At 39.2% G+C, this 27,336-nt stretch overlaps 1 protein-coding gene across 12 annotated transcripts in view; it reads right to left on the reverse strand.

Moving 5' to 3' along the window:
• Positions 1–27,336, reverse strand: part of OXR1 (oxidation resistance 1) — a 226,494-nt gene that overhangs the window by 189,559 nt on the left and 9,599 nt on the right. For 8 of the 12 annotated variants that reach the window (XM_085537076.1, XM_085537072.1, XM_085537069.1 and 5 more), the window contains exon 2: positions 3,862–3,943. In XM_085537076.1, coding sequence (XP_085393202.1) covers positions 3,862–3,878 — 17 coding nt within the window. In that variant the 5' untranslated portion in view covers positions 3,879–3,943. Of the gene's footprint in view, positions 1–3,861; positions 3,944–24,119; positions 24,279–27,336 lie in introns of those variants that run through there. The other 4 variants (XM_085537073.1, XM_085537070.1, XM_085537066.1 and 1 more) reach the window with 2 other exon arrangements.

The raw sequence follows: 27,336 nt of genomic DNA on the forward strand, positions 1-27,336 counted from the left end.
CGTACTGGTTTTCATTGAATTGTACTCACAGAATGTTAGGGGTTCAAAGGGACGTTAAAGATTATTCAGCTCCAGCCCCATTCCATGGGCAAGGAAGGTCGCCTTCCACTAGCCAGGCTCCTAGGTCTCTGTCCCACCTGACCTTGAACACCTCTGGGGATGGGGCATCTACAGCTTCTCCAGGCAGCCCATGACAATGCCCCACCGCCCTCTGAGTAAAGACTTTCTTCCTTATATCTAACCTAAACCTACTTCCTTACAGTTAAAAGCCGTTACTCCCTGTCCTGTCACTACACACCCTGATAAAGAGTCCCTCTCCATCTTTACTGCAACAAGACCCATTTCTCTTCTTGAGTCTGAACAACGCCGGTTCTCTCAGTCTTTCCTCACAGGTGAGGTGCTCCAGCCTTTTTTTGGCCCTCCTCTTGACCTGCCCTAGCAGGTCCATGTCTTTCTTGTCCTAAATGCCCCCAAGATGGAAGTTGTGCGCCAGGTGGGATCTCAGAAGAGCAGACCAGAGCAGAGGCGTAGAATCACCTCCCTCAACCTGCTAGCCACACTTCTTTTGATAAAGCCTCACCCAGGAAAAATCCAAAGACTTCCTGAATGTCTGAATAGAATAAAATTTGGGAAGAAAACTATTTGCTTCCATGAACAGATGCTGTGTTATGAAACTCTTGGACCAAAGGCCAAGCCTGTCAGCAGTGGGCGGCCCATTTCAAAGCACTAAACCTTACACTGGTACGTAACTGAAGCTAGCAGCTGCATTAGCCACCAGCACCTCAGTTGCTCTATTTTTCCTCTAAAATATCTAGAATTAAACACAGTACCACTAGCCCTAGACAGCATAAGAGCTGATGACAGATTCCATGGACAAATTCCATTCTTAGCTCTACAACCTTTCTTGCGCTTCAAAGCAGTGCAGGAGGAAGGAGATGCCAAACAGTTATGGCAAGAGATGATCACACTTCAATATGCCAGCTAAATTTTGATTAATCAGAGATATTAGTGTTAGTCTGTGCATTTCATGGTACTATGGTAGTATCCTTTACCACAAACACAATTAAAACATTTACTGCATAGTAGGCGCCTCAAAAAAAGGAAAAACAGATGCAGCTCCAGCAATGGAACTGTACAGTGCTTAAGCAAAGGCTCTCATGCTTCTCACCCGTTCTCACAAACGCTTCCTTCTTTCAGTTAAACTCACTTTGAGACCAAACATTTCAGCACAAACCAACTTCTGAAGCACGATGTTCTAAGCTAGAGAAGGAAAGGTGATCCAAGTGTGTCATGGAGGAAAAATACTTTCCAGAGGTTGACATAATTTAATTGACTTCTACAACGTAAAGCTTCAAAACTGAAGAATATATGTAACCATAGGTTAGAACATCTCTGAAAACCACAGTTAAGTAGGCAATCAGCAATATTCTGCTGCAAATCTTGAGGCTGTGCTAATGTGGGGCCTGATTACCACCTCTTTGCAGAGCAAATCCCAATTCTGCCACACATAAAGTAGGTTTCTACAAACTAAAAATCCCTTTCCTAGAACCATTTACATATGTTTCCTTTCCACAGGAAGACAGTGGTATCAGCAACTGCTCTTGCAAGACTGAGCTGAGTACACAACATGAATAATACATCACATTAGAGACTCACTGGTATACTTATTGACCTCTGCTATTTCCACGCTGCTGCCTACTGTAAATATAATTAATTGGAAAAAAAATTAACACAATAGAGAAAAATACGAGAGCAGAATATAAGACCACACAGGAAAAACACAACAGTTCTGCATTTAGAAGCTTGGGATCAGCTCTCAAATCAAACTGAAATCAAGAGAAATGCACCTTTTTGTTAGCAGCATCAGTTCACATTCACAAAAGCTTCTTACAAAGCAGCTGCAAAATATCTTCATAATATAAATTTTGTCAAAGTTGCTCTGATAACACAGTTACTTTTATTAACCTCATTACTCAATCAGGCCAACAAGGACCATCAACTAAACATAAAGTAGTACGTAGAATGATAAGGAAGGTAAAAAGAAGAAAGGACCTGAGCCAGCGCATACCTGATAGTTTCGAACAGACTGGTGGCAAGAGATAATACAGCCTTTGCGTCAGAGTGCTGTGACTGTGAAATGTTTTGCAGCGATTATAACTGGCAATATACAACTAGAACTAATTCCAAAATATTTCAGAAAAAAATAAATCTTCAGTCATTTTTTCCTACAGAAGAATTGCTTCGTTTCTAATGACATTTCCAAGGAAATACGTTTTCCTTTTAGGAGAAGTATTAACATATCAAACCAAGATTTTCAGAAACTCTCAGTAATTTTGGGAAGCCTATTTGTAGGAGCTTACAAGCTTTACATCAGTAATAACACAAGATTTTCCTATTCACAATTAGCAGTCATCTAGGAAAAATAAAGTATCTGGTTAACTTGACTTTTCATATCCTGCAGTGCCAATCAATTTAAAGCAGAAATCCTCAAACAGCAAGTTTACAGTTCTATTAATATACCCTCAGCAACAGTTATCTTAAATGCATCACACTGCCAAAGCAACATACACAGTACTTACTCCAAAACAAGATCAAGCTTCCTTTTCCTGACCTTTTTAGGTTACCCTAACAAAATATTTTATTGGGATATCGTTAATAGAGTCCAGAACCAGAAGTCAAACAGACACAAAACAGCAAGCTGAGTTTGTTGCCTCATGGGACAGCAGTGTCCGCACCTAACAGAAGCACAAGGGACTAGAGGTCTCAGCAGCTCCTGGCAATACTGTGACTCCGGCAGGGCTGCAGCACACACTGATGCTGCTGTGGGAGCTGATGATTCAGAAAACCAAGTTCCTTTTGCTATTATTTGCTACCCTTGATTCCTGCAGGCACAGCATATGTTGCTTCATACATGTTCCTTCTTAGAGGCAAGCTGGCCTCTCTTTCCAACCGTTAGAAACTGTAAGCTATTGCGGAAGTAGCTTACCCTTTCTATAACTCTAGAAGGTGTAAGGTAAAAGGTACTTTGCCACTGCACAGGGCAGACTTCACTAGGCTGGTCATGTTCAAGGGGCAAAGGTGTTAAAATACTTCACATGCAGAGATTCAAATAAGCTTGTATGAAAAAAGCAGATACCCCACAGTCTTCCAACAAGATTAAAAATCATGGAGTTCATGCAGAGGAAGAATGGCCTACAGTATCTTTGTTCTATGGAGAAACTGAACTCCCTTGTGAAAGACCCACAGGTACAAAAGCTGATACCTGGAAAGGTGGCTCAGCACGCCACTGCACAACAGTTTGTGCAGCAGCTGAGAGCAAGGCCATGCTGTCTGCTTACAGATACAGGAGCAGAACTGCACCACCTGGGGCTTAAAAGGAGAACTCAGAGAGTGCAGATTAAGAAATGCAGGTTTTTGAGGCATTTGGGGTATGACACTGCATCATGCAGAATGAGAAATGGAGGTTATCTTGTATTCAGTATAGACTCCCAAAAATGACAGGAAAAAAATGTATCTTAAACCTGTACTTTGTGGTCCTGTTATTATTTTCTGTTTCTGGGAACAGGAGGGATATCCTCCAGCACAAGCACGGTGTTTTCTTTGGCAGTCCTGTCAGGACCCATAATGACATGGGGATAGTGCTTACTTGTCTGCTACATGGCTTTTATACCACATACCTGCCAATTAAAGTAGACCAGATCTGTACAGCAAAGAAAAACAATAAAAGTAATAGAAAGAATAATATATTCAGCTCATGTATTTTGTACAGTGGTTCACACAGAACAGACAAACGTTGAGAACACACGTATCAGCTATAGTATTGTTTTTGAGATTAAAAGTGTAACAAAGATGAGAACTGACCTCTTAGTTCCAAACATGATGCAAAGTAGAGCTTGATTCACATTTGTAAATTCACTGCTCTGCACAAGCTGTTTCTGTTGACCTGGATAAAAGAAGAGAGATTTTTAGGCCAAGCAACTCAGGACCATGATTTTAAAATCCTGAACAATAATTACATTAGTAAATACTGCCCAGTGCAACTTCAGAGAATACCGGTCAATTTTACAGAAATATATAGATACGTTCTCAAAACAAATACAATGTAAAGGTAAAAAGAAAGAAAAAAAAAAAAAAAAGAAAAGAAAAAAAAAAGAAAAAAAGAATAAAGGTTAAGAAACCTAAGAACAGCTCCTACTAAGTAGGGCTTAAGCTTGATTGTAAAGGCAGATCCTGAGCACAAGACTTCAGTACACTGATATTTGAAAGAACAACATCAAAATCCCCTGTCCTCTGAATGGAGAATTCATCTAACTGAGTGAAATTCAGGTACCTTAATGCAAGTAAACAAGGTCACCATGAATTGCTGCTCTAAACACTGACATATAAATTTACATCTAAATTGTATTTTGGTGTTCAGTTTGTTCAATGACTACCTTAGTAAATTAGAATTTTTCCAGAAATAAACAATTAATATTAATAAGAAATATCCTGGGGTGGGTCTACTGAGACCCAATGACCTCAAGAAATACTATTATTTAAAAAAAAATTTTAACTAAAAAAATGGAAATGTTAAAGAATAACAGAATAATTTCCATTGGAATAAAATGCCTTGCTCAGCTTTCAGCTTAAATCAGGTCTAATCGGGTCAAGCTGCTCAGGGATATCGCCAGCTGATTTCCAAACACCTCCATGGATGATCAATTCCAGTACTTCACCATCAGGACTGCATAAACATTATTCCTAATACTTAATGAAAACCTCCACCTCACCACAACCTTCCCTCGGGCAGTTGTAAAGAACCGTAACGTCACACCTGAGCCTCCTCTTCTCCAGCCTGAACAATCCCAGCTCTCTCAGCTGCTCCTTACAAGACTTGTGCCCCAGACCCCTCACGGCTTTGTTGTCCTATGGAACAACAAGCCTTGATGTCTTTCTTGTAGTGAGGGGCACACAGTACTCAAGGTGAGGCCTCACCAGAGCTGAGTAATGATAGCCACTTCCTCCAACATCCTAGACAACATCCTATGTAGTCCCATGGACTTGCAAACAGCCAAGTGAGCTCCCTAGCTCTGCCTTGCAGATACACATAGTGTCCCCACAGACACTGCTTCCCTCCCACAGACTCTGCTGTAAGACGGAGGGACCTGGGAGCCCTGAGGACAAGGTTCAGAAGTAAAATCTGAGGCACAAAAAGCACTGAGTGCTACAGCTTTTTCACCACACAGCGTCACTGAGCTACAGGTTCACACTCTCTTTGCCTTCCCTGCTGCTGCTGATGTACCTACAGAAACCTCTCTTCTTGTCCTTAACCTTCTTTGCCAGTTTCAATTCCAGTAGAGCTCTGACTATTCTGACTGCACTGCTGCTGTTCCTGTACATCTCATATTCTTCTAAGCTGCCTGCCCCCGCTTCCACCATCTGTGTCCTTCCTCTTTGGTTTTCTCTGTGAGCTCCTTTACACAGATTGCACCCCCTCCTCCTGCCTTTCCCATGTCCTGTACCCACTCATTGATTTCTTAATGTAAATGTGCAATCTAAATACAAGCGTTCTGTTAATCAGAGAGGAGCTGTGATTACATGATCTCGACTGACAGGATGATTTTTGGCTACAAATTCTGTCCTAAATTCATAAGATGCTTAAGGGGACTTCACATCTCTCTGTCACCCCTGATAAAATGACACCGTGTAAAATGTCCTGTTATCTCCACACAAGGAAGCAGTGTTTTAAAAGCACTCTATTTCATTACAGAGCAGGGCAGTGACATTTTTGCCTCAATTTATCAACTGTTCCTAAATCACTGACTTTTTTTACTTTATGTTTTGTTTCTACTTGGTGTGGCTCCTTCACTTGTACAGCTGCAAGAGATGAAGGGAAGCTCCCTATTCCCTTCTGTGCTCTCTTGTTCCAGAATCACAGCCCCACAACTGGTCTAGTGGCAGATGTATTACCAGCCTACAGAACATTTTCCTTATCATAGATGTCTTGATTGGGAATTTCAAAAGCCTCTAAGAAAGCCAAGTAGGCAATTCTAACTGAAAATCAATGGATTTGGGACAGGCACATTCCCTACACACCTTGGGTAATCACACTCCACTTCCCTACTGAGGACCCTAGTTAGCATGTGAGATATACAACTCTGAGACTGAATGCAGATGAGATTAAGGACTGCAGCTCATCATCTGCCACAGTGCACACATTCAAGTCATTTACATAGCTGCTCATAAAACATAAAGCCCAAATCAGTAAGTGTGGAGACCAGAGTCACAGGCTCCTCTTCTGTAAGCAGCAAAGTTCAGACTCTTTAGTTTTCAGTACTATGTAGGTCAATATCTTAAAGTCTCCAGGTCCCACCTGACAAAACAACAGTAACTTATGGTCCCAAGAATCTCCATGAAACTGAACTTTTTTATCCCATTTATTCAGTCATTGGCTGATTATTTATATATTCACACATGCACACACACACACTAAAAAATAAATAAATAAATAAAGTACCACTGACAAGTGTTTATTATCTATTTAGCACCTTACATTAGAAAGCAGGACTGCTTTTAGTTCATAAGAACTTTAACTGAAGGGTTTCGTTGCCTTCTGGCTCCTCTGGGACATAATAATGATGACATAAGGTACTGACGTTTCTCAGAAAACAGGACAAGAAATTCAGAGAAAATCAACAGCTATAAAATCTCTGAGTAGCTGAAGCACTCTCTCTTTGAGGTGACTGGAAGAACAAGGTGTTGGACATGATGGTACTTAGCAGTAACAATGCTGGCAGTAGCACCTTCCTGTTCCTCGACATACAATTATTTTCAATTTGGAAAGCAAGACTGCTACTGTCACCAAATACATTTAAAAAAAAAAAAAAAAAACATTAATTCAAACGGTGCAACAGCTACTGTCTCAGCTACACATAAAGTTACCAACAGTGCAAAAGAAGCAAAGGATCTTTAACACTTTGCAAGCATGTATCAACGAGCCCATACAATATTGAACAAATACGTCTTTGTGTTGATGGTTCCATCTGAAAGGTTACAATCTGAACCAATAACTTCTTTGCCCTCAGCTAAATTCCCCACTAAAGCATTTATTTTACTAAACTCTACTCCTACACATAGAGTTTTCATAAGTCCACCCAATGCCATCAGAGATCAGAACCATGCACCTTTGGTACTCAGCACATCACAGAGTACAATAAGCTTAAGTGCCATACCTCATAAAAAGTTAAATTTCTTAGCTTTCGCTTTGAGAAAAGCACAAAAAATAAAAGAATAGTTCACCTACACATACTTGGCACAACATTTTTCTGCTTGATTTTTAACCTGTGATCTGTCTTGAAAGCAGCCACCTCCAGCAAATGCCTGCCCTCTTTGACACTTAAGAAACTATTTTAATCTAAGAGTCTAAGCTGTTCAAAGGAACAAAGCAAAGTGAGCAATGTCTTTAACAGCAAGTAGCTATTTGCAGTATAATAAAGTACTTGTGTAGGACCATGACACCTTCCCAAAAGCTATCCTTCAAAAAACAGAGGCTATATGTAGTAAAAGACACTGGTAACATGCAGAGTTACCCTGAAGAAATGTACTGGTCTGTGGATACAGAGAAATTCATTACTTCTGGCCTTAAGGTCTATGACTCTCTATCTCAGATCACTTACTCAGCCTTTACTGCACAACCAATCATTTCAAAATGACAAGAAATAATTTCATCAAACCTTTATCAAACATGGAAGGTATGAATTCACTGCACAGTGTGGCTTTTTTTGGTTTTATTTATTTGATGCTTTGTGTACTTACTTAAAGAAAATGTTCCCTTACATTCAAACAACTAAAGTTTCCATTTGGCAGCTTCTAGTGTTAGCTCCTTAGTGTCTCCTTATGCAACGAGATGACAATTGAACATAAATGAGCCCATAAAATGAAGTCCTAATTCAGATGGACACAAACAAAACAGTTTCTAATGCAAAGACTTATTTCTGTAAAATGTAAATGAAATCTTCAACAGCAATTTTCACATTACAGAATAAACCCAACTGTCTTCTGTTCACAAAGAAAGGTCAGTTCAGTATGAAGAGTTTAGGAACTGATTTTACTGTACATCATAAGGACAGCCAACATTATGATCATTCAGAAGTATTAACTCTGGTAGTTCTAATGTTGTATTTTTTTAACTAACACGTTTCTTCTGATATCTGAAGAGAATGTATTTTAGATGCATACAAATTAACTGCATATATTTGACTGCTGATTATTTCATCTGTCAAGAGTCTGCTACAGCAATCACATAGTTGCCAAAGATCTAATACCATTGTCTGTAAAGATTACATTAGTAAGAAGATTAAATTAACAGGATTACATTCCCACTTTTCTTCACAAATTAACTGAAGTATGACTGCTGTGTGGTTTTCACTTAATTCATACAGTTCCCACGACAGACCTTTTCCTCTTCCAAAATGAAGTTAAATATTCCTGGTCTCAAGACAAAGACGACAAAAAAACAGTTACCAGTTTACTCTGCTTCTCAGTGATGGCTTGGTTGACCTTATCAGATAATTTTTCTTTCATCCTTTGTTCTTAAATCCCCATCTTTCATTCATTAAAATAATAGCACAATCACCAACGCCTTAAAAACACTTCATTTCCACTTGTTTTCCTTTCTATTTCTTTCCTACATCGTATAATACCTTATATCCATCTTTTTCATTTCATAGCTATATATGCAGTTTATGTTACAAAATGTACAGAGTCTGCACAATGCAGAGATGTCTTTGTGCTCATTCCCCACCTCTGAATACACATAAATCAAGGCAAATCCTCTCTACTCTTATAGCAAGGGAAAAAAAATAAATAAAAAAATCTTAGTATATTGTCTGTGCACATGTGAAAGAAATGTATTGATTTTTAAATAAGACAGATAAAAACAAGCAAACATTTCTCCCAGGTATTTTGCCCTCCTTCACCCTGAAGACTGTGCATACAGCTTCCTTTCCTATGATTTCAGGACTATGGGACATTCCTCTTTAACATCTAGATGATCTTAAAATCTGAGTTCCTCAGAAATCTGTGGGAGTAAAGCCACGACCGACTCTCCTTTTCTAAGCTCAATTGCTGGATTATCAATTATTTATTATTAATTAAAAGTGAATGTGCCTATGAACAGAAAACAGCATGCACAGTGAAAAAAATCACAGAAAGGAGCTGGACTGATCAAGAATTCCTTACTTAATCATCAATCATTATTATATATTCATCAATCAACAATTTAATCATTTAATCATTAAATATTATTCATGACACTATAGGGGAGATTTAAGTTAGATATTAGGAGCATTTTTTTTTACTCAGAGGGTGGTGAGGTCCTGGAAGAAGTTGCCCAGGGAAGATGTGGATGTTCCATCCCTGGAGATATTCAAGGTGAGGCTAGATCAGGCTCTGGGTGACCTGATCTTGCTGTGGATAGACATATCCACATAGTCTCTGTTCACTGCAGGGGACTTGGAGTAAATGATCTTTAAAAGTCCCTTCCAACTCTACAGATTCTACTATTCTATGGTTTTTTCTTTATTTACAAAAAGCCTGTAAAAGTTCTTTGGTTTTTTGCTTCTTTTTAATTTTATATCAATTATAAACAACTGAAAAGCACTTTCTAAAAGCTCATCTGAACTCAGTAAGCATTAATGATTAAACTGAATCTGCTGAGACATGAATGCTAGAAGCAATGGCTTATTTTCACCTGCTATGAGACATGAACATGGTGTTATTCATCCACCCCTCTCCTCTCCAGAAATATCAAGAATAACCCAGACAGACATGGGAAGATCATGAACTCAATGCTCCTTAAAGCTTAAGAAACTAACACTTTCAGGAAGGCTTCTGGGTTCGGGTACAGCTTGATAGCAAATCACCTCTAGAGCCAAGCGAGTGCTTACTCTCTTCATGCCCGTAGTGCTTTATAGTTCCTGTCCCTCAGTTTGCAGTCTCTTTAGTTGCACAAATATAATAGAATATAGCATTGCACTACCAGGGAGATTAAATGATTCAGATCAAGTCCTACACCTCCAAAAACTTTTTTAAAAAAGTATTTACTTTAGAGTTCTTTAATAACCCAGATGATTTCACAGTACATGTTGCACTGGTACAAGTAGAGCAGCTGTCAACTCCGGAATAGCAGTTTCTTAAGCAAACTTAAAAGCCAAAGATAACATCCAGGTCGTAGCTTCTGAAATAATAATGGAAGGCCATTTAAAATCTTTAAAAAATATTTGTACCTTACACAAAATTAGTCCTAAAGGGCATTCTGACTGCAGGTTTTAATCTGCACAGAAAGGAAGTGTGTTCTGTGATTCTGTGATTCTGTGAAGTGATCTCTTAAGACTATTTAGTTGAAAGGCATGGGTATTTGAAGTTCAACTGAATATTTCACGTGCACTGAGAGAGAAAAATTCTTTTGCCTCAGAATAAACTGATGTCAGCTAAATGTGATCAACTATTGCCAAGAAACAGGGAACAGGATTATACAGACCCAAGTCTCAAACCAGCTCAAACAAAAACAGCAGCTTTTGGAGGATGACGATGACCTTTGGCTGCAGTTCACCAGACTAATTCTAAAGGGAGTAGGATATGGGCAGACAGAGCAAAATATGTCAAGCACATGAGTTTAATAGGTGTAACAGTAAGAAGAGTGATCCATTTTTTTCTACCTTGTCAAAGTTGCTGCAGAAAATAGCAATAGTAGATTTATCTTTAAAATTTGTAGATTCTGCTTCAACTTTTAAACTAACATTACAATACTGACTTGCATTTAAACTGAAGTTCCATTGATAATTCTTTAAAGCTGAAGAAAAGATGTCACTTGACTGTGCAAAAGGATATGATGATTTTAATACAAGAATGTATAACTAAATAATCACTCAAGCACTTTCACTTTATTTATTCTGTGATATTCAAGTGAAGGAGAATGAAAAGTATGATGTTTATTCAACACAGTGCAAAGGTTATTTATGCTTAGTCATTAGTATGTAGAATACAACCCAAGACATAGTAACACAGATTTTCCTCAGTGCGTTACCATTGTTTCTTCTCAGACAGTTCATTTACTGTCTCATCCCATCAGCTGGTATGTATATCTATTCATTCATATATTATCAGCACAAATAAACCCATTTCATTCACAGTCATCTTGGCTATTCCACTGCCATTCATCTGATTGCAATAATGTTACCTATCTCATATTTTTAAAGCCATAAATACAAAAACGGAAAGATATAAACTACAACCCCTATTTTCTGTTCACCGTTTATATATATTAGCATTAGGTTTTGCTGTGTTTTCCACTTCCTTTTGAAGATGACAGCTTGCTGTACAGTAAAGTTCTCAGCCGGAATCTGATCTAAAAGCACTGCAGACTACAGGCTATGTCACTTCAAAATCTTTTGGGCAAGATCTGTAAAGGAACTCTTTACTAGTCCTTAAGTCAAAGGTCGCAGTTCAGTTTCTGTATTCAATGATTTCACTTCTTGGCGTAAGATTTCAAAATACCATAAACAGAATTCATTCTATCACACACAGCCAAGGCCAAGAAGGATTTATCATAACAGAAAAGGCCCATAAATGGCTGTGGCCCCTCAAGGTGGTTCTTCATTAATTTCCCTCGCATTGTTCTCATTCTAAGCCACACCATGACCTTCCATTTCCAAAGACCAATAGACTGATCAGCTCTGCAAGCAGAACAGGATTCATGGTAAGTTGTTACAAGTTACAAAATGATCTCTGCTTTCACAGAAGAAACAATTCTTAGGAGATCCATCAAATCAAGTCAGCAAAAACTAAAAGGTTTAATCAAGTATTATCTCAGAACTAAGGACTTCCACAGAAGTTGTGCTCAACACTGTCATGGCTGTTTGACAGACCTATACTTAAACACTCAAATGTGGGAGGTTGTACTGTCTGCAGTTCTGCCATGTAATTCTAAATGTCTGAAATCCTTTCCCTGAAAATAATACTCTTTGCAACAAGTGAAGCTCATTGCTATTTGTTACTTCACCAGTAAATACAGAGAATAGTTCTTTACCCTATTACTCAGAATAGCACTCTCGCATACTGGAGCACTGCTCTTGAGTCACCTGTTTGTCTTCTAAGTAAAACATCACCAGAGAATGATTTTTCCTAAAGGCTGTGTTTTCCTGACTTTGGATTGTCTTTCCTCCTGTACTGTCACGGATACCCCGAACCAAAGACAGTATTCTGCACAGAACAATGTGTTGTGTGATTTTTTTCAGCCGCTTTCCTATGTACTTCAGTGCAAACATCAAGTTCGTATGATTTAAAGCTTGAATAACAACTAAAAAGTCTAAAATACCTAATCTGTCAGTCATCTTTAGGCTGGAAGGATCTTCAACATTAAAGCCAGAACGAGTGGTCTGAATGCAGCATTCTTTAGCATCATCATCATGTCCATTGTCTTACAGAATAAGAGGATCCACTGCAATGTTCTTGTACCTTCACTGACCTCAAGCTAAGAGCTAATAGGAGTAAATCAAATTAGTTTGAGAATAACAGATGGAAATCATTTTGCTGCTTCTTTGCAGCTTCAGGAAGCTCAGAAAATCACCTAGAATGTAAGATGGGGTTTTCTTTGACACAGCTCCTTCTCTTTAATCTCTTCATGAACTTGTTCTAGCTTTCAATTTACAAAGAAGAGTCAGACCTAGATGGTCAGATCCTCAGCCTTTGCCACAGCACCGTGCCCATGACCAGAAAGACAGCAACAAGCAGGGCCCTGCACAGTGCTGAGTTGGTGCAGGTTTGCCAAGGTTTGTAACTGGTACACCGTACCTTTCTCTGGCAGCCCTGTGGGCATCACACAGAACAGGTAATGCATTTCATTTCTCACTGCTCTTTTCTCTATGTATTTTTTAGCATACACATTGTATGTTCTTCCCGGTCAGAATCTGGACCACACAACAGCAAGAACAGTGACTGCTTCAGCCTGGTTCAATGAACATCTGTTGACCCACCAGGCAACAAAAAAAGTTACCAAAAAAAACCCTACCTATAGTTTAAATAATAATAGTAATAATAATGAATGGGAGAACCGATTTTCTAATGTAAAAGTTTGTCTGCTTAAACAAAGAGTCCTTGATTGACCAACATGGACACAGCTATTCCCTGTAGAGGTCACAGCACCACAGCAAAGACTACAAAAGTTCTGATCACTACAAAGGCACTAAAGAAAGTTATAATTTAATTTTAAGGTGCCTAATTTTTTTAAATTTCTTTACTTTAGAAGTGTTAAATTTGCCAACTGTATCCTGGGCTGCATCAAAAGAGGGGTGACAGCAGGACAAGGAAGGTGATTGTCCTGCTCTGTTCTGCCATCAAGAGGCCCCATTTGGATTACTGCATCCAGCCCTGGGGACCCCAGCTCAATAAAGACATACAGCCATTGGAGAGGGTCCAGAGGAGGCCATGAGGATGCTCAGTGGGCTGGATGATCTCTCCTATGAAAAAAGGCTGAGGGAGTTGGGCTTGTTTAACTTGGAGAAGAGAAAGCTCCAGGAAAATATCACTGTGGCCTTTCAGTACTTAAAGGGAACTTATAAGGTGGGGAACCAACTTTTTGCATGGTCTGATAGTGATAAGACAAGGGGGAAAGCCTTTAAACTAAAGGAGGGAAAATTAAGTTAAATGGTAGGAAAAAGTTCTCCACTCAGAGGGTGGTGAGGCATTGGCACAGGCTGGCCAGAGAAAAACTGTGAATGCACCATCCCTACAATTGTTCAAGGCCAGGTCGGATGGGGGCCTGTGCAGTCTAAGCTGGTGGGCACAATACAAGAGATAAAGGTATGTTTTGGCAGCTGTTGGTACCAAACATCGTCAAATCTCCACAGTACAGAAAACCTTTTTATCAGAGGTGCAAGAGAGCATTTAGGGTCCAAGTCAACACAAAGTGAATGCTTCCAAATATTTATCAGCAGAAACATACGCCGTGGGTTGTGTCACTAAGTTTAAGATGCCAGGAAAAACAAAAGCCAAAACAACAACTAACAAGATGAATAAAAATCAAACACCAGAACTGAGTACCAACTAAAAGACAAACAAATACACCTTTAGAAATACTTAAAAATTCCAACCTTATCAAGAAATGTTAACACTGCCGCAATTACCAACAGACACAGAAAGAGTACTCCTAGAAGCTAAATACAGCATTCTGGGGTTCATTTTGCCTGTGGCAGGAAATCAAAGTCTCATCAATGTGAACTCCTGAGCAGCTTCAATTTATGAGCATCTTGAAGCTACCATGAACAGGTTAGATGCAAAAAGGATTTCTTCTTTTTTAAGCTGCATGAAAAATCATCAACCTGTAGAGGTAAGAACACAGGAACATTTTTCCTCTGCTCATTCTAATTTGCAAACAGTTACTTTTTGCCTGTAGGCAAAAATGAATTGTATTAGTTGTTACTTTGTACACAACAGTAAAAAGTAACACTTTCCCTTCATTTAAGTTTTTTTATATTTATTCCACTACCTAAGAATAAGTAGCAAAATTGAGAATCAATTTATTATTGAGATATTTCATGTAGGTCTCCTGGAAGGCACAGTCAGCAGCCCAGAAGTGAAGTCAGGAAGGATGTCATTGCCCTGGGGTAGCCAACACTCATCACAGCAGGCAGCCTTTGCTGTAATAGTTTCTCAGTGGGGAAGGCAGCATGTAACAGTCAGATGACGTGTAAGATAATGCCTGAAAACTCAGAAGTGTTTTAGGGAGAGGTGACTGGAAGTGAGTGTTTACATCAACAGCAGGAGGGAAGAAAGCAGAACGTCTTGCTTCTCTTTTTAGCCCTGAACACAGGTAAATAAAATAAAATAAAAAATCCATTCTGTATCATGCAGGTTCAGTGAATGAAGTTTATTCCCACCACACTTTCATTTCATTTGGTGATTGCTTGCTTGTCTCTCTCCTACAGATCTCTCCTTAACTTCCATTTCTGAGGTCTAATTTCCTCAAAATAGGAAGTGGATATGCCCAGGAAATACCCATGACTTTAACACACTGTAAACTGTTTCCCAGTTCCTTTTACTATTAGCAGGTCAATTATCTCTGTCACTAAACTTATGTTTTACTTTAATTTACTTGAAGTGTCTGGAGAAGCTGAACTAACCTGAGTGGTGGTCACTACAGTTAGTTGGGGAAAAATAAGATAATCTAAGAATTTCATGAAGGAAAAAGGGTAGTTGAGAGTCAAAGCCTGTCTGTGAATAGTGGGTAGCAGCAGAGTATTTTAAGTCAAATGAGAACTGACTAATTTTCCAGCAGAAACATTTTGGAGTGAGTGGGTGGCTGTGTTAAAAAGCTAATGGTCTGCAAGATGCCTGTTTTCCAGTTTCTCATTAAAACTGTTTCAGACCACATTAAGTCAGATTTTGAAACTCAACTCAGAGATCTGCTCCTAATTTTATAAATAGTTACACACCTTTCAGTGCATTATGATGCTGTTCAGTGTGAATTAAACAGCAGCATTTGGCACTCAACTACAGTGAGTAAGGACAGATTCAGTGAGACACTAAACCACCTGAAGGCAAGACGCAAAATGCCTTCGATAGTTCACATTCAGAAGCCTTGGTTGGCTCTTCAAGCAAAGTGGGGCTCTGCTGTTGTCAGGAAGGCAAGAGGCATGCATCCAAGCCAGCAGGAAAGTGGGAGACAGATGCCTCAGTTGGTACAGAGCTGCTCTGCTGCACACTGCAGATCAGTCCACTTGTTTCAAAAAGCAATGTGCCAGGAGATGCCATTCTGCATGCCACCTTCACAGTGGTGAAATTCTCCTGAATGTCAGGACCCAGGCTTTTGTTTGGGTAAGATGCAGGAGTCCATAAGGGGTGAAAAAATATGGCAGCTCCTGCAAGATCCTGGGAGGTGTCACAAACCTGAAATTCCACTGGGATTATGGTATAGTGTTCTCACTTTTCCACAGGTGCAGACCTAGACTGCAGCCTGTCCATAAGTCTTGAAGTCTTGTTTAGAAGTGGGTGGATCTGCAAGGAAAGCATTGGTTGAGACAGTTCAATACTCTACCTCAAAAATCTCCAGACAGAAAAATATGTTCCTCCTCTTCTTTAAACTCTTAAATTTCCTACATTAAGTAGCCTATCTATCAATCTCTGTGTGTGAACTAGAAAGAAAGAAATGCACAATGGGTATAAAATTAATTAAAACCTGCTCAGATACAAGCGTTAACCAGACATCTGCTGTTCAGCCAGCTTCAGGTATACTTACGGTTAAAATAAATGAGTGTAAATGGACTCCTTTCTCTGTAAGTGGTAAGAACTGGCTGCAGCCAGTGCTTCTGGATGGAACACAGTGTCTAAGTACCTGCCTCTGGTTTTGACATTATTTTTAAATCATAAGGTCAAAAGGCCACACAAAAAGAAAAAGTGCAGGAGAAGAGCAGGGCTTGCACCCACGGTTACCACCATCCCATCACAGCGCAGCGATGCTACCCTGAGTGGCATGAAATATGAAACCCCCCCCCAGGCATCCGACTTCCAGTACAAGATGTAACAGAAATACCATCACGGCATCGATGGAGTGTAACGCTGTTGACACAAGTACAGCCAGGACTGACAGGGCATGAAACTAGGTCTAAGAAAATGCAGAAAGATATAGCCTGTGAAATTTGGCCTTATCTTCTTGGGAAAAAATGGAATTTGAATTACCCGATCTGACACTTTTTCTTTTGGCCAGCTTAATATCAGAAAGGAAGAAGTGTATAAGTATACTTCAAAAGAGGAAAAGTTTTGGGTGTTCCCACTTCTCAGATGTTCTTCAACTGCTATTTGATGCTTTTTCTGAGAAAAATGGAGGACACGAGCAACCAGGAGTGCAAAATATTACTGCTGTGGCAAGTAAACAATTAATCATTTTAATTCTTGTCAAGTACCCTATTATAAAACAAACCTATTTGATGTTTCTTCAGCCTTGAAGATGTTTTGCTTTCAAGCAATTACACTATAGTCATACTGCTTCTCAAGGCAGCTTCTAGCCAGAAATCCAATTAACATTCATCACTGTAAAGAGGTAGAATTTAAGAGTTCTGTGTTCATCTTTTCTTAGTCAGCTAAACGAGGAACACAATTTATTTTGCATAATAAAGACAAGAATAGACAGTATTAAAAAGACAACAGGTCTGGCAGGGGAGCCCTCAAATACAGCTTGTTATTAATCAGTTTATTTCTAATGGGAGTTTCTAAGTGGCACAAGTGTGTGTGAACTGTGCGCCCATGAAAACAAGAGCAATGAAAATACTGGATGTTCTAATTCTCAAAGGATGTTGATCACTCAGGATTAAAAGCATTGCATAAGAATGTGAAAACAGCACTCAGCCTTCAGCTGAGGCATAATGCAGTCACACAAAAAATATATGACAGATAGGCCTTTTTCCGTTTTCGTGCAATTTAGGTAATGGGGAAAACAAAATAGGCTCTTCTAAAGCTATAGTGATGAAGCACATCCACAAAAAACAAGGTCAATGACTGCATGTATGTACAAACAGTCAGATTATGAATCTGCTAACTTGCGATCCTGGAAGCTCCTTACTAAATCAGATTAACTTGGAGTTTCTGTTCATCACTATGACATAGCTAAAGAACCCCGTGCCCAGAGAACACAAATGGCTCCTTCTTTTCAGCAGTGTAACTTTAAGAAAGAGCTTTTCTACATGTTTCCTGAATTTACAGTAAGATGTCTACACCATTGCTAAACAAAGCACATAGAAATCACAATTCATCTATCTGGATACATCACTGAGTCTCATCTTTTGGTAACAGTGAATTCAAAAGGATGAAAAGATACATTTTAACATGAACCTGCAGCTATAAGAAAAAGTATGTAAATCCCTTTGTCCAGCAGTGAATTGACTGAACAGAATCCTCATTTTCAAATGCCTAAACATAACTGAGCACATCCTTTAGTTAGGTTTGTGGTGTATTTCACTGTGAGCGGCTCAGAACAAAGTGAACACAGCAAGCAGCAGCATGACCAGCAGTTTGCCCAGATTGCCTCTCTGCCACCCCACAATGGGCCTATGGCATCTCTTCCCTGCAGCAGTAACTCTGACAAGTATTTTCTTCCACCGGAAATTCCATTTTGCTCCAAATGCTGCTTTGCACAGCTCTGAATATGATTCATAGAATCATAGAATCATAGAATTACCCAGGTTGGAAAAGACCTTGAAGATCATCAAGTCCAACTGCAGCCTAACCAGAACCCTAACTCTAAAAACCCTACATTAAATCATATCCCTGAGCACCACATCCAAACGGCTCTTAAACACAACCAGGGATGGCGATTCAACCACCTCCCTGGGGAGCCTATTCCAGTACCTAACTACCCTTTCTGTAAAGAAATTTTTCCTAATATCCAACCGAAATTTGCCCTGGTGCAACTTGAGGCCATTTCCCCTCGTCCTGTCACTTGTCACTAGTGAGAAGAGACCTGCCCCACTCTCAGTGTAAGAACCTTTCAGGTACTGGAAGAGGGCGATAAGGTCTCCCCTCAGCCTCCTTTTCCCCAGACTAAACAGCCCCAGCTTCCTTAGCTTCTCCTTGTAGGGCTGATTCTCCAAGCCCTTCACGAGCCTCATTGCCCTTCATACAATTGAGACACTTCCTTAAAACTGAAAGGGCAGAAAGTGATAGATATGAAACACTCAGTATCTACAAGTAGACATAAACTGAGAAAAAAAAGTTAATTCACCTATTTTGGTTTTGAATAAGCTGAATACTAGCTATACCTTCTAAGCCCTTAGTGTGTCTATGGGTTAGAGAATGCCAACAAGCATTGTTAAATCATCTGGTTTGTGACAAAAGACATTTCCTATCTTGTCCCTAAGGGATAAAACAAGGGAAAAAATAGAAAATGATCAGTGCATTTGGACTTTGACTTGGCACATTTGAAAGATGAGGTACAAGAGAAAGACGAAAGACAGATAAGCTGTAAGAGACAGAATGGCCCAGATGGCAAGTAATGGTACCTGCATGCCATCTGTAATCACTGCAGCAGAAGCACGTTCTGGGCCCACAGTTTCTCTCAGAGGCTCCCAGCAGGCATCCCTGCCAGAAATTCTTATTTCTTAGATGAAGGGGGAAAAAAAAAAAAGGCTAGTGGAAAAACTCCTGAAAAGGGAAATCTAAATCACATCCTATGAGACTGGGATGAAAGAGGACAGGTCACCGAGAGTCTACACAGTACCAGATTTTGACTCTCATCATGTTTTTCTTGATAATATTTATGTTTTTCTTTACTTCTACATGCCTATGACCATGCTACTGCATTCTGCAGCAGCTAAATGCAGGGAAAAGCTAGGGATAAGGAGAGATCATTATTTTTGCAAAACTGGCCCTACCTTATCTTTTCTTCATTCTAAATAGCTTATGAACAAAAGTGAAATCCAAAATGAAAAAACTGCAACTCATTAAAGCATCTCAAAGATGCTGCTGAGGAACTTTTTTTTTTTTTTGCCTTATCTCAACCATGCATTTTTTTCAAGTTGTCCTCCCCTATATAAAATTATGCTGCAGGGCTTCTTTTGGTAATTAGAAAACAAGGTCCCAAGACTAATCTAATGACAGCAGAAGAAAATATACCCTCTAAGAACACTGCAGACTGATCCTCTATAATATGACAAGAATATTAAATACTGGGAGAATTTGCTCACAAAAGGCTGACTCTAAATTAACTACTTTCAAAATCTACATATGGAAAGGCGGCAGTGCTTCATCTGACAATTAAACTGCAATTTAAAACTAAAAAAACACCAACAAAAAACAAAAAAAAAAACACCTTCTACATATTAAACAACTATTTGCAATTTGCAGGAAATCTAGATGGAAGTATTTTATTTTAACTGGATCTTAACGAAGAAAGAAATGTTAAGAGAGTAACTCACTAGAGATAAACATGTTTAACTTACAGATAAGTGCAAAGTACAACAAATACGACATGGAACTCTAAAAAGAACATTGCCATAAGTAAATATAAGTCCTTCTTCATTTAACATACTTCTAATCCAATCAGTGTCACTCCTAAACAAAACTTCCAAGCAAGCTGCACCAGCATAACATTTTGGGTTAATATCTTCTCCAGACTGATTTCTCAGTGCAATGGATAGCAGCAGAATCAAATCTTACAGCCACAATCAGACCCACACATACCTAAACACACTGAGCTGAACACCTTAGGCTGCAGTAAACATTCTTCACCCTGAGCACTTGCAAAGATTAACTTGGAAAGACATGGTATGACAAATGACCCCAGATACCAATGTCAGCCCATTCCCTGAAAAACAGACTCCATAACTCCCAGAAAATAAAATAATAACAATAATAACAAAATCTATCAAAGTTCCTAACAAAAGGCCATAAGGTGAGCTCTGCACTTGTTTGTACACAGGAAGAAGCTTCTTGACTTGTAAAACTGATGCCAAAAAGTCACTCTCAAGAAGAAACTGAATTATAAAACCAATTAAAATTCACCACTTCAGAAATGAAACAGCATGCAGGTTAGCTTTGTCAAATAAGATACTGCAGAAAAAATTATGATCCACGCTGACAAGGAAGTAATTGGGTAAGAACTACAGAACAATCAAAACAGAATGCAAGTCTCACAGCTAGGAAAACAGAAAATTTAAGAATACAAGTGGAGAAAGTCAGAAGCAAGTCACATCAACCAAAAGAGCCACAAAGAGGAAGAGTCTGGACAGCGAGAAGTATGAGTGCTGAGGCCACTGGGTTTGTTCAGCCCAGAGCAGAGGAGCTGAGGGGAGGCCTGATGGCGGCTGCAGCTCCTGACGGAGCGGAGGGCAGCGCTGAGCTCGGCTCTGTGTGACTGCGACAGGGCCCGAGGGAACGGCATGGAGCTGTGCCAGGGGAAGGGCGGCTGGGGGTGAGGGAAAGGGGCTGCACCTGAGGGAGGTGGGCATGGAACGGGCTGCTCAGGGCAGTGGCCCCAAGATGCCAGAGCTCAGGAAGCATTTGGACAGCACCCTCAGATACAGGGTTTGGATTTGGAGTGTTCCTGTGTGGTGCCAGGACTCCAGTCAGGGCTCCATGATCCCTGGGGATCCCTTCCAACCCGGGATATACTATGATTCAAATAAATCAGAGTAAAACAGCTCTGAAGAACTGCTCAGCTCATTAGCATACTTCTAATATCTACCATTTTTTGTGGCCAAACACCAAAGAACAAATTCCCTTGCTTTTAATTTTCCTATAATAGATACATTTAAATAAATACAGTGATAGAATCGATTGCATGTGCTGTCCCTTATAAAACCTGACAACAGAAGTTGCAGTTTTCAAACTCACACTGAAAAATCATACACTCAGAGAGTATCTGAAAAGATTTAAGAAAATAATTTTCCGAGCTGATACTGAAAGGCAGACAAATGGAAGCGGAGGAGCATAAGTCTCATTTAGTCATTAGCCAGCTAATACAGAAATTAAATGATGGCGCCTTAAAAGATTAGGCCTCATGAACCCTGCTCTGGCATACGTCCTTCTGGCTGGTTTACAGCTGTCCTAAACACTGCCCTTACTGGCTTCAGCAACAAAGCGTTTCGAGCACCTGAAATCAGCAGGAACTGCGCACTGTGGAAAACCAAATGCATAAGTTGTAGAGGATGGAAGCAGATGATCTTTCAGGCCCCACTTTCTCCACTTTCCAGCTAATTACAAAGTTAGATAAAGACATAAGCTTGAAGCATGACACATTTTCAAGCTATTACGTTTCACTTGCAGTATTTTAGTTCTCTTACTTTGAAAACAATTTATGTCATAGAATCAGAATCACAGAGTTATCAAGGTTGGAAATGACCTAGAAGATCATCCAGTCCAACCATCACCAATACTTCCCAGTTAAATCATATCCCTCAACACAACATCCAAATGTTTCTTGAACACTCCCATGGTCGGTGACTCCACCACCTCCCTGGGCAGTGCATTCCAGTGCCTGACTACACTTTCCGAGATTCATGATTCTGAATATTCTCCCAAAGCCCCAGCTTCTTAAAATTCCTGGTAAAGCTTTAATTCCAGCAATAATTCAAAAGAAAATCAGCTTCATTCTTTGGGTTTTTCAGAGAAGCTTGAAACTACAAACTCTAAACACCAGATGCCTGATAATACTTTCCACGTTTCAGTGTATTTTACCAATCATATTTTTGGGGAATGAAAATTGTGTGGAAATAGGAGGCTGAAATGAACTGTGATGGATCCGGGAGACATTTGCATTGCAAAATTATAGTGAAAGTAGTGCTGAACGACAGCAAATGGTAATTGGAAAGACAGATCTCAAAGAAACCTCATGGGAAGACATCATGACAATGGGAAGTAATTCAACTGTAAAATGGGTTTGGGATTAGGTAGCTCTGAGTGCTGATAATACCCTAAAATCAACAAGAGGGGAAAAAAAAAAAAAAAAAACCTACATCTGCTGCCTGTATTGGAGCTTTCACTTGCAGAGTTTTAAGATTCATAAATCCTCACATAGGACATTTCAACTATGAAAAAACAATAAAATTGAATCTAATTATGCCTTTCTTAATAAAGACAATTACGCAGTTAATATTTTTCTAATAAAGCTGGAGTTGATTAACGCTTTTCCTCACCTTCGTTCTAAGAAGTATTTAGTTGCTTCTTAATATTCTAAATTTATTTTTTGTAAGTCATTATTAGTACAGTGTTAGTGGTTTAGCCCAGCAGGCAGCTCAGTACCACGCAGCTGTTCACTCACTGCCCCTTCCCAGTGGAGTGTCAGAGAGAATCAGGAAAGAAAAAAATAGAATCCATGGATTGAGATAAAAACTTATTTACTAAGATAAAATATGAGGGAAAGAGGACAACGGTTATGATAATTATATACACATACCTACAAACCGAGTGATATACAACTCAATTGCTCACTACCCACCAACAGATACCCAGCCAGCCCTCAAGCTAAAACAGCTCCTCCAGCCAACTTCCCACCATTGTCAAGTTTTTTCTCATGTGATGTCATCTGGTATGAAATATCCCACTGGCCAGTTTAAGTCAGCTGTCTGGCTATGTCTCCTCCTGACTCATTGTGCTCCTCACTGGCAGAGCAGTACGAGAAGTTGAGAAACCAAACAGTCCTTGGCTCTGTATGGCATTGCCCAGCAACAACTAAAACATCAGTATTTTTTTCAGCACTGGCTTTCTCTTAAAACCAAAACACAGCATCATACCTGACACCATGAAGGAAAAATCAACTCTGTCCCAACTGAAATCAGGACATACAGAAATAGTACTTCTAGATGAAAAAATAATAATAATAATAAAAATTTTAAAAAATTTGATTCTTGGATTTTTTCTATTATATTCAACTCCATATATGCAGTGATATCAAAAATAACTGTGCTGCTTGCTCAAGTGCTATTAAAATGACACTGGACATTCAGTCCACTGTTCAGAAGTCTGATTTTTAAGGTTCCAAGTGTGGAATTGAGACCAGAATCGAACAAAGACATTGATTTCCAATATCTGTTTTCCATAAGTACCAGCTTAAAAACCCTTAGTTATTCTTTTCTGAACTAGGAAAACTCTTCTTGATTTCTTCCACTCCAGAAAAAAACTTTTGCAGGTTTCAGGATGCAGAACCCTCAGTCTCTGTCAGCCAAGCAGAAGAGTAGTTTTTACTCACTTCTTCAGTACCAGTTTTTTACATGCTTCTGCAGTTCCAGGTGGAAGTCGAAGGGGATGTTCCATGTGCTTCATCCTCAGGCTTAGCACCAAGCTAAGGTTCTTTTTTTAGCCAAGAGGGGCTTAACTCATTACCCTTCTTAGCTGTGATCTCCACTCAGAAGTGGGGAAAAGCATCATCCTGAAAGGTACAGGCTGAACACAAGCGAGTACCTGAGTTTCGTGTGTCTTTACCTCTTAAATGCCTGACAAGATTCTATAATTTGTTTAGTGTTTCATTTTAATAGAACATTTCAACTCCTCTTCTTATAATTCAGAGAAAACACACAGTATAATCTTAACCCCATGAACTACAGTTAATGACACTAGTTTTCCCACCTGGCAGGATGAACACACTTGTTTCTCACCTTCATCTGACAGGTAATTCAAGTTTTGTATATTTGTGTACAAGTAGGGTCCTCTGTCTATTCGGTTTCAGATATGCATCAAGACCTCTAGCAGTAACAGCTGCATAATCTCATACTGTCTACATCAGGCATTTTTCCAGTGGTAGTCAGCAGTGGCACCTGCAAAGTGATTCAAGGCATAAGAAAAGTGACAGTGACAGGGTTTTCTTTCCAAAGTGACAACCACACCACTACCCAAACAGAATACAAGAGAGCATAAATTGCCTTTATTACACTACAAATGCAAGTCTATTTGGGGAGGATTGGGAACTGACAAAAGCAGATGCACTGTCACATAATTAAAATACAATTTCAACACTTTTCAGAGGATACTTATATAACATTAGTGCAGGTTTACGAGTTCTCCACTCATACAGAAAACTTAACTCTCACTATTACAGTCTTGCAAATAAGAGAAGCATTTGTCTGCATCATTATTATTATAACTGCTTCTGAGTTACAGAGAAAAATTTGGCCCATACTGATACATTATGGAGCAGATCTATAAAAATCATGATGCTAAGAGCATTAAGTAAGGACTACAAACAACAAATTTGAGATGTTATTGTCTCTGCAATACTAAATCTGCCTTTCCTGTTACAAATAAGGGTAAAACAATAACACCTTAAAGAGAAAATAAGCAGTTCAACAATCAAATTTATTAGGTCACCCAGCGTGCAGTGCCACCAACCAAAAGATCTGAACTGTCAACTGGAATGTTTCAGGATTGTTCCTTTCCAAATACAAACAGGATTTTAACACGAAGTAAAGAAGCTGGAAGAGAACTAAGCTTTTTTATTAATACTTTGTTTCTGCAATGTTTATTTTGTTGACAAGCACATCAAAGTTACTTGAAAGTTGCAAAACAAAGAAGCAACACAAAATGTTACTGTCTATGAACTTAATTTGAGTAGGGTCACCAAGTGTGAGGCCCCAGACACAGACAAGACGTGGAGCTTTTGGAGAGGGTCCAGAGGAGGGTCAAGATAATCACATGCTGGAGCACGTCTCCTACAAATACAAGATGAAAGAACTGGGTTTGTTCAACCTGGAAAAAAGAAGGCTGCAGGGAGACCTCATTGCAGCCTTCCAACACTTAAAGGTGGTTTATAAACGGGAGGGAAATCAACTTTCTGCACAGATGGATAGCGATAGGCCAAGGGGGAACTGTTTTAAACTAAAAGAAAGGAGATTCACATTGGATATCAGGGGGAAGATTTTTACTGAGGTCAGGTGCTGGAACAGATTGCCCAGAGAAGCTGTGCATATCCCAACCAGGAGAAGTTAAAGGCCAGGTTGGATGGGGCAATGTAATCTACTACTTGATCTACAGGCTGACGACCCCACCTGTGCTTGGAACTTAATGATCCCTGAGGTCCCTTCCTACCCAAGCTATTCTATGATTTTTGCCAGTTATTTTTCTCCCCACATCCAGCCTGTCATCACACAGAAGAACAAAATATTAAATCTGTCACTGAAGTACTTAAGGATTTGTATCGCCCTCTTCCACCGTCTTCTCACTGTTCTATCCACAATAGGTTTGTGTCCATTCTGTCCATTGCAGTGAACAGTGGTTAATGGTCAACTACATGTAAAAGTCACAAAATCAGCAGTGATAGGTCAGAAAAAGCCTGGTGTTTTTATGCGCTATTACATTTAAAATAGTAATAGAGATTAGTACCCTTGCTAGAATGCATGTCTAGTCCATTGCAGCTCAGTTCCATACTACCAACAAGCCAGAAGGTAGAGAACAGGAATATGCATTAATTTTATTAAATATAAACACATGTGTGCTTCCCTTTTGATGAACAGGAAGTAGAAACACGCTCCATACATGGCTAAAAGCTGTTTGCAGTGCAGTGTACCTGATCCTGCACTAAAACATGGGAATAACCTCTTTCACAACCTTTGATTTGTAAAGCTATTTAAGGAAAATCATCCATCATCTTCCATATGTGAAAATGAAACCTAAGCCTATCTCCTATGGCTCTATTCTAGACCCAAGATCCCACAGAGCCAACACTTCTCTTAGTTAAATGTGTCAATTTCAACAAAAAAAAGCACTGTTGTTCTGTATGGCTTTACTAATTTAGGTCATAAATTCACAGTAATGATGTCTAACAACAGCACCATTTAGAAGAAAACAACATAAACCAGAGCTTCCAATACAGATAACTTGTGGAAGGAGGAAAAAAAAAACAACCAATCAAGACAAGACAAGCATGACTTTCATCACAGTACTTTGTAACAGATTGAGCCAGTGTTTCCATAAACTTCTGTCCCATACTCTTGATAATACTTTAAATTAAACTCAGAATTAAATATTCTTCTTGCAGCTCACCTCTAACCAACCACACTCAAGCCATGCCTTATATCAATGGGCCCCACATATTACTATAGTTTTTGAAGTGTTTTCTTAGTGGTCTCAAACATTTCGCATCACTAATTTCATTTATTTCTTTATTTTAAGTATTAACAGCGTGGCCTATTAGCAATACTAAACTATAATAGTCTGAAGCATGGGTGTTCAACCTTCTGACATGTCCAGACCACACTGGGTGAAGAGAAACTGTCTTGAGCCACATATAAAATATATAATGCAGTTAATTAATGTAGGTAACAAAACTTACTTTTTAGTATTCTTCTACTGAAGAAGACCATTTCTCATTTTTCTCCTAAAAATGTTCCTGCACAGCTCAGTAGCTGTATGTTTAGAGACAGAACCGTCAAGGTCTATGGACTGAAGCTTTTATATAAGTAATGCTGCATTTCTTGCCTAAAGAAGCAGAATGTTCTGTCTGTTTTCTTTGGAAGAAATTTTATCTTTCTTCGCCTACTGGAGGGGTGTTTCTGTGAAGATAACGCTGCACCAAGAGCAGATAACAATGGCTGTTGTTCAAGTTAGTCAGTTACGTGTATTTTAAGTAGGAAAAAAATTTCATGGTTCAAGATGCGCTGCAGCTCAGAAATGGTCACAATCATTAATTCATCACAATTCAATTTTATTATAAATGGAACAAGAAACTTCCTGAGCGAGGATACATGACAAAACACTAGTGGTTTAAAATTGCATCAGTCCAGAACTACAAACAAACTTGAGTAATTTAATCCTGGCATGGAAACTGAATGCTTGATGCACTGAAATTTGTGTCGTGCTACTGTGTAAGCACTGCAGTAT

Source organism: Coturnix japonica, chromosome 2 (assembly GCF_054131305.1).
Source record: "Coturnix japonica strain WE chromosome 2, WE-NBRP24, whole genome shotgun sequence".
Classification (NCBI taxonomy): domain Eukaryota; kingdom Metazoa; phylum Chordata; class Aves; order Galliformes; family Phasianidae; genus Coturnix; species Coturnix japonica.